The sequence below is a fragment of the Capsicum annuum genome, chromosome 1 (assembly GCF_002878395.1).
Source record: "Capsicum annuum cultivar UCD-10X-F1 chromosome 1, UCD10Xv1.1, whole genome shotgun sequence".
Lineage (NCBI taxonomy): Eukaryota > Viridiplantae > Streptophyta > Magnoliopsida > Solanales > Solanaceae > Capsicum > Capsicum annuum.
This window is the reverse complement of record NC_061111.1, coordinates 54,279,639-54,288,804: the sequence shown is the minus strand read 5'-3', so window position 1 is coordinate 54,288,804 and position 9,166 is coordinate 54,279,639. Positions and strand designations below refer to the sequence as shown.

The 9,166-nt window shown below is 27.6% G+C and overlaps 1 protein-coding gene across 1 annotated transcript; it reads right to left on the bottom strand.

The window, feature by feature from the left end:
* Positions 1-6,392: 6,392 nt before the first annotated feature.
* On the bottom strand, positions 6,393-7,166 carry LOC107854762 (photosystem II 5 kDa protein, chloroplastic). The gene has a single exon (XM_016699764.2). It carries the CDS (start codon positions 7,007-7,009, stop codon positions 6,659-6,661), a length of 351 nt encoding a protein of 116 aa, XP_016555250.1. The 5' UTR covers positions 7,010-7,166; the 3' UTR covers positions 6,393-6,658.
* Between the last annotated feature and the right edge of the window lie 2,000 nt (positions 7,167-9,166).

Below are 9,166 nucleotides of genomic sequence, written 5' to 3'. Positions count from 1 at the left end.
GTGGTGAATATAATCTCGTTAATAGAGTTGGGGAATTGTAAATCATATGGGAAAAACGTTATAATGATATTACAACCTTAATTGAATTATATTCCATTTAAGATATCATGATTTTTTTTTTTGATTCTATTTAATGATTATGTGGACTAACATTGGTGGGCCGATGATGCCTACCAGTACGTGTGTTTGTATTGACCTTACTCTTCTACATTCGTTCTTGGGGTGTAGACTGGATGCAAGTGATTTTGCAGTTACTAGATTGATAACGATATTCAACACTAAGTTCTGCACTTTCTTCCTGGTAGATGTTAATGCCTTTGTATTATTTATTTTATTATCAGTCTATTCTATTAAAGGAAGCTCTTGCCATGACTAAGTCTTGGGGTAGTGATGGACAGTAAAAAAGGTGAGTTTCTTGTTTGGGTCCGTCGTGGAGGTTCTCTTTTTTTCAATGTTCTTTTTTACATATTAATTGAAGTTATTTGGTTGTGAAAATGGGAAGAAATAGATGGGTGGATGTTACATTTTTCTTTCTAAAGTATTTTAAATTTATTTTTTTTGTGTGTATACATTTTATACGTGTGAAATTACGCATTTATTTCAACTCACACATTAAGTTGCCACCTAAGCTTAATCATTGGTCAGAAGAGTTTAAAATATTTTGTTTGATGAGTGGAGGGGTTCAAATGACAAAGGGTTAAGTGAAGGTATTTACTTTATAAATTCAAACAAAGTAGAAAGATCTAGTACTCCATTTTGCCTAAATAGTGAAACAAAATAATGTTAAATTTAATGGATTCTAAATTTTATTTTGAAACTAGTTACGAGAAGCCCCTTCAAAGCACTGGCCCGTCATTTATCCTAAATTAATATTATAACGATAACTATATCAATTAATGTGACATCTTTTGAATTTTGAAATTTAAATAACTTTATTTTTAAGGGTAATTTTTGCATATATTCTCAAAATATATTAAATTTTCAACTATTGTGATTTAATATTCAAAATATATAATTTTGTTTCAAAAGTTTAATACATGGTAAAAAAATAAATTCTATAAATGTATAAATTGATACAGAGCGTGAAAAGCAAAATTCGATGGGCATATATCACTGTTTTTCAGATAACACAGACTCAGTATATGTTGTTTTTTTTATCTCAATTTATTCGACACAAATAGAATTTAGATAGTGAATCATTTTAATATATTTTAGACATTTTAGACTACTAACTATTGTAATTTATGAGATTTTTTAATGTAGTTTTCAAATTATACATATTCAAACCTTTGTGGCGTTGATAGTCAGTTACATTTTTAAAATAATCTAAGTTTTTAACTATCATGATTTATAATACTTTTCTTCTATTCCAATTTAAGAGATTGATATAATTTCAAGAGTCAACCTAGTATTTAATAGCTTTTAAATTTTTTAAATTGTTAATTATTGTAATTTATAGTATTTTTATACGTATTTTTTGAAATATATAACAGATTATTTTTTTCTTAGACATTTTAAGTTGTTAACTATTATAATTTATAATACTTTTTATGTAATTTTCAAATAATATATATTACGCTCCTTGTCCAAACTTTTGTGGCATTGATAGTCAATTATATTTTAAAAATAATTTAATTTTTTAATTATTGTAATTTATAATATTTTTTCTTCTATTTCAATTTAAGAGGCATAACACCAATGCCCTCTCCACTAAGATTTTCTAATCCAACAAAAAGGTATAATCATTTGTCTTGGACATTATGTTATAACTCTTATGTGTTTCAAATGTGTAACAACATAGTGTAAACTATCGATAAAAACCATAGCTGAGGTTGTTCAGTATGCTTAGATTACCATAATAATTAATTAGGGGTGATATAGAAAAATCACGATTAAAGTAGCGAAGCAGACATGTCTTAAATGATTCACAATGACTAATTAGAAGTGATAAAATAAAATTACAATAAAAATACTTGTGAAAAAAATTAAGTGGGCCTCATATAAGACGTCAAGTTAGTTTAAAACATTAAGAGTTAATTTATTATTTTATATCTATTTTATTTTTTAATTAAATATTATTAATTTTTAATATTTAGATGGCATATAATAATTAACTAGGGGTGATATTTAGTAAAACTACGATTGAAGTAATTGAAGCAGATATCTCATAAATGTCTAGTTTACTTTTTTTTTACTAAATATTGTTATTTTTTAATACATAAATAATTTATAATAATTAATTAGGGGTGATATAGTAAAATCATGGGGCAAGCAATTGAAACAAGCAACATAAGCAGGCATGTTGACGCTTTGCTACCTGCTTTACTTCTTATTGGTAAGTACTAGATGTCAAGGGTCTGTGCCAGCATGAGCCCAATATATGTTATATTTTGGTCTCAATTTATGTGACACAAATAAATTTAGATAATTAATTATATTTTTAATTTGCTTTAGATATTTTAGTTTGTTAACTGTCGTAATTTATAATTCTTTTTATGTAATTTTTAAATAATACATGTTACTTTCCTTTTTCAAACTATTGTGGCATTGATAGTCGATTATATTTTAAAAATAATTTAAATTTTTAAATATTGAGATTTATAATACCTTTTTATATTTTAATTTAAGTGGCATTGATATAATTGCAAGATCCAAACAAATATTTTATATCTTTAAAAAATTTAAAGTTATTAATTATTGTGATCTATAGTATTTTTTATGTATTTTCTTGAAATATATAACAGATTATTTTTTTATTTTTTTTTTGCATATTTTAAGTTGTTAACTATTTTAAAATGCAATAAATTTTATGTAATTTTCAAATAATCTATGTTACTCTCCTTTTCCAAACGTTTGTGGTATTGATAGTCAATTATATTTTTAACTATTCTAATTTAAGTGGCACTGATATAATTTTGAGAGTCAATCAAATATTTCATATCTTTTAAATTTTTTAAGTTGTTAATTATTGTGATTTATAGTAATTTTTTACGTACTTTTTTGGAATATATAAGAATTTCTTTTAGATATTTTAAGTTGTTAAATATTGTAATTTATAATACTTTTTTTTTATGGAATTTTGAAATAATATATGTTACTCTCCTTGTCTGTCACGATCCAAACTAACAGACCGTGCGGGCACCTACGCTATTCTAAGTAGCTAGGAAAATCCTTATTACCCAACTAAAAATATGCGGAAGACTTCTGTTTTTGAGAAAATACTGATTAAATATAATAAAGTAAATTAAATATCAATAAATAAACTTTTTCAAAAACTTCATCAGAGTACCGGACTTCTAATCGATAAATGAATTATTATTCTAATAAAATAGGTGAGGCGACTTCTTGTGGTTGTTTCATTGATCGGGGGTCGATGGCAGTCAATTGATTTGGAGGAAGCTAGTTCGTCGGTTGGTGGTGGGTTTCAATGAAGGAAGGCGTCAATGGTGGAGGTGATTGAGTTGGTGATTTGAAGGTTTAATTGAGATTGTTCAGATATTATTTGTGAAGGAAGAAAAAGGGAGGAAAGGAGGACAAGAGGGTGGGAGGCTACATTAGTTCAGCGATCAGCAATGATCGACAGTGTTGATGTAGAATGGGAACGATGAAATTAGAGGTTGGGTGTTTTTTGATATTGGTAATGGGTGAAGTATTGGTTGTTCTAATTGTAATGTAGAAGAGGAAAGAAAAGAAAAATGGCATAAGGAAGGTAGGGTTGGTGGTGGTTATGGGTTGTGTGAGGTGGAGATAAAAGTGGTGGAAAGTGGTGGGGATGGTGGTTGTGGGTTTAAGGAGTTGGAAGAAGGTGAGAAATATGAATTTTATATTAAAAAATAATTTTTAATTTATTATTTTGCCTTTTATTTGTTATTGTTGATTAATAATTTATTTTTTAAAAAATAAAGATAATTATGACATGACATTAATTTATGGGACGTGGATTTGATGTGTCATTTATTTTAGGGCAAGTGAGCTACACACATGGTATAATGAGTTTAAAATCTTGTATTTTGAGATTAAGAGATTCAGATGATAAATGTTAAATAGATGTGTCCACTTTACAAACTCAAACAATTATAAATGTGCAATAGGCCTTTTAACCTACTGTTTATATTAAAATAATAAAATTATTATTACATATTAAGGGGTAGAATAAAATAATTTTATGGAATATGTCAAATTCTTGGGTATACCTTTTATCCTATCTGGGACTAAACGGCCTCACTCGGTATCAATTTATCTCAATTTTTTTTTTCTTTTTCAAATTCTAAATTCTTAATTTTGATTGTATGATTAGATATGAAATATTTTATTTTTAAAAATAAAATTTATATATTTAAAAATTATATAAATAATATTAGGGTCTCAACAGTAACAATTTAGAAAATATATAAAAAAAATTTGGATACAATATAATTTATGTGACTGTCGAAATTTGAATAGAAATATTGTCAAAAGTAGGGGTGTTCATGGTTTGGTTTTTAACCAAACCAAACCGCTAACCAAACTAAACCGATTAAAAAAACTGATATTTGGTTAGGTTTGGTTTGATTTTAAATTTTTAAAACCGATACTTATGGGGTTTGATTTTGATTTTACTCTAAAATAACCGACAAAATAATCAAATCGAACTGATAAAAATTATATATATATATATACATATACAAACACATATATATGTATATATATGTATACACACACATACATATGTATATATATGTATACACACACACATGCATATATAAATTTTTTATATATTATTCATAAATAAAATATAAATATTTTAAATATTTTAAATTTTATTCATGAATTTAACTTTTGTCATAACGCTTTAGTCATATGTCTCCATCTAGTTGATGGTACGTTATGAGATTCTATATGATTTTTGCACTTTGAATGACAAATGATACTAATTGTAAAATTATCTTATCGTCTATGGGATTTTATAGATGAGTTTTATTAGACTATAGATAATCACTAGTTTTGAACTTTCTTTTTAGTCCCTATTAAGCAAAAAATTTATGTGTTTATCTTTTAAGGGGTTTATCATATCATTCTTTTATATATAGTTTCTAAATACTTTTGTAGAAACGTTCATATAGTGTTGTTCATGACTTTGCCTAAGTATAACACTAAATTGACATCTTAATTTCAAGGTTGAGGAACAACACTCGGTTGACATCTTATATGTTGGATTGAATTTATTTAATTTTTTTTTTTTTTACTTTTATCATTAACTAAAGTTATAAATTGAAAAACGAACCGAACCGAACTAAATCGAAAAGAACCAAACCGACGGTTATTTTTTTGTGTTGGTTTGGTTTAATTTTAGAAATTTAAAAATCGACTAAGTTGGTTTGATTATAATTTTGACCAATAACCAACCCAAACCGATCCATGAACACCCCTAGTCAAAAAGTATGAAAACAAGATTTCACTTGGCTCGGGTCAATTCACACTCTTTAGTCAAGTAATGACTACTTTAAGATTAAAATTTATTCATTAATCTTAATAACGTTAGAAAAATATCAATTTAATAATATTCTTTATTATAATTAGTTATAATTTTATACTTTTAAGATTAATTTCATGCAATTATTTTTTTATACACATTGTTTTTCAAGATATTCTATGGAACTACACGTAAATTCAAGTCAAAGAAATATAACATTTTATGACTTTTTTTTTTGAATTTGCTATTGCTCTATTTTTGTTTTTTTTTTTCATTTTTTTATTTTTTTTACTTCAAATTCTGTTTTTCGTTCAATATCAACTTACCTCATTTGAATTAAATCCTCGTTTAGACTATATTATATAAAATTACATCAAGTTGAATGTAATTATAAATTTAAACTAATAATGATATAACTCGAATAAATATATCATAATTTAATTATTTTTAATGACGTAATACTATATAGAATTGTTAGATTATAAATACTTTTCAATTGTTTTGAAATTTATGAAGTGGGAGTTCAAAAGGGAGTTACATTAATTATACTTTTTGAAAGAATATATAAAATAATTGTCATACTTGTATGTACTTAAACACCACTTCTGAAGAATTTTAGTAACTTAATTGGTTAATTACCTGAATAATTACCTGAATTTCTATTTTGTTGGTGAAAATTCGATCCCACACATTATAATCTCTTTCCCTAATTCCCTTCACCTACACCCAATTCTAAAAAAAATAAATAAAAAAAACAAAAAAAAAAACACCACTTCTAAAAGTTGACTAAAAGATTGTTGTGCTTGTTTTTTAAATTTAAAACACAACTTCAAATTAAATTTAAAATTTTCATAATCAAACATAAATTTGAAATTTTCATAACTAAACATTAATTTTTAAATCAAGTGAAAAATTATTCCGAAAAAGTCAATAATTTTTATGGTCAAACAAATCCTTTGCAATTGAGGAACATTCTCTTTTTATTTACTTAGATTTACATAGGAAACTTGCATATACATATTTACAACGGACATGAGTTTCAGTAGCAGTGAATATAACCCGTTGGCTGCTAGTTCATATATTTATAACTTTCAACACAGAGTACAGTAGACACGAACCTAAATTTAACATTATAATGAGTATAATACTAAATTTTTTAAAAGTTGAACCCATTAAACTCAAAATTCCGAATTCGTCTAAATTTTTTCACTTGTGACATATTCTAGCAGTTGGCATTGTGACACAAATAGGAGCATACTTCTTCTTTGCCTCAGGTGTCCCTGCCTTTGGTTCCTCAGCTATAGCAACACTTGCAAATGAACTTGCGGCAGCTATTGCCATTAGGGCTAAAGCCAATTCCCTCCTTCCATTGATCTTTTTTTCCTTTGTCTTTGTCACAATGTTTTCATCCTTATTAAGGGCATTCACTTCTAACACTTTTCTCCTATTGCTTTTTGAACGGGGGGAAAGGGTAGAAAGCCCTTCGTTCCTGATTCTCCTATAGTTGGATCCTCCAATATGGCTAACAAGTGAAGATAACATTGGTAAAGAAACCATTAGGGTAAAGTTTTTGTGATTGTTTTTGGAGTTGTTGCACAATTTTATGGTAGTACTTGATAGTTTTATTTTTTATCTCATGCAAAGGGAAGTTGATGATATGTGTTACATTTAAAGTTGCATATGAATTGTGCTAGAAGGATCCATTTTAATCAAAAACTTATCTATAAAATTTGTGGTATCAACTTAACTTGTGACAATTGGCTTCTGAATCTTCTTTTACAGGAAGTTCTAGACTATCTTTAAACTGTTTGAATGTTCTAGATAGGACTACTTTATGGTCCCTAGTGGTGTCGTGGGGTCCGTGATTATATAAAACAATCTGAAAGTCAGTTCACTGTTCTTACTTTGGATGGTTATTACGTATTTTTTGTAATGTATTGAATTGTAATATGTTGCGTTGTGTTGTATTAAAGTACTCTATTGTTTTAATAAGGATAATGTTTGGATATATAGATTATATCGTTTTCTTTGTCATGTAGTATCATAAATCAATAATTTGAAGAATAAATCTAAAAAAAAAAAAAAAAAGGTATGGGATAAAGCTATCATATAAAGATAAGAGTAAAGACTAAGCTAGAATTATTAAATACTCCATAAGTAAAGATAAATGAGGAAAAAAATAAGAGTCCGAAGCTTAAATGATAACTTTTTATTTTTCAAAAATTTCAAAGGGGCAAGGGAGAAATCAAAAATTTCAAACTAACAAAGATATATGGTTGCTCACGCAATACCTAACGACTTAACGAACATCTGTTATAAAAAGAATGTAAGGCGTAAAGAAGGCCATACCTTGTGGGGCAAGAGCTCTCCCATACCTTAGTGCGTTGGAGAATAAATTTCCTACTGTCAAGGCGCAAGTCTTTGCACGCCACACCTTTTGACCTTGTAACTGATATGATGCACTTACCTTGTAAGTGCTAAGACGTGCAAAGCCTTACGTCTTTTCAACAGGGAATTTATTTTCCAGCATTCAAGCCAGTCAGGACCTAAGGTGTAGGAGAGTTCTTGCCTTGCAAAGCGTGACCTTCTTCACGCCTTACTTTTTTTCTTAACTGACGTCCGCTAAGTCTTTTAGGTAAGACGTGAGCAAGCATACTAGGTAAGGCGTGAGCAAGCATACACCTTTACCAGTTTGGAATTTTTGAAAAAAAAAAAGTTACTCTTTAGACCCCGAACTCAAAAAATTAAGGGCACAACTATCACACCAAATCGGTTATTACAGAAAATGAGACATTTCGTTGTTACTTAACAATGAATTTAACGAAGAACAGCTCTAACTATCAATTTCTTAAAACAACAACAAATCTAAACTATTAATTAAGAACCCTTTTAATTTTTTTTAAATGTATGTATGTGCTATGACTAAAACACATGTTAATATTCTAAAAATTTCAATCATATGTATTTGAATGCAGAAGTAGAAGAACACAAAAACCATAGGTTTTTGCATGAAAATTTCTTGATACTGAATATTCATTAAAAAAATCATACTATTAAATATACTTAAATGGGACAACAAAACTAGACCTCCCCATAAATTTTTATGTTTAAGTTAGAAATTCACTTCTATGTTTGGACTCCTTGCAACTATCTAGTCTATTTCCTTGACTAAACAATGACAAAACTTTCAATCTAAAGGAGGCCTGAAGTTGACACCTAAAGAATTCAATATCATTGTTGACTTGAAGTCTCCTTCTATAATTGATTGATTGGCGAAAGAAAATTTATGACACAAAATTAAAGAAGACATATCAATTGAAATAACAACCCGTGGAAGAAGGCCTAATATATTCAGCACGATATTGGAAATTTGCTATTAATAACGAAGACATTCAAAATGGAAGCGCGAAAATAAGATAAAACACGCTTGGGCAAATGTTTATTCTTATCTTAATAATAAAGTTCACAGGCAAACAAACCGTGGTCCATGGTGGAAACAACCTTTTGCTAAGAAGCAAGACTCTTGTAAATATACGTGAATAGCAAAAGCGTTAATACATCAAACTGCTTTGTCCCTAAAATATGGGGCATGTGCCCAATATAAATAAAAATACATTAATATTTTGTCAAAGTTAAGTGATCATTTGAATTAAAATCAACTTTTTGGGTTGACTTAAAGTATCCTCCTATCATTTGGTTGGAGGTTAGGGAAAA

Coding starts and splice junctions, on each gene's coding strand:
- LOC107854762 (XM_016699764.2), bottom strand. CDS start 7,009: ATGGTTTCTTTACCAATGTTATCTTCACTTGTTAGCCATATTGGAGGA.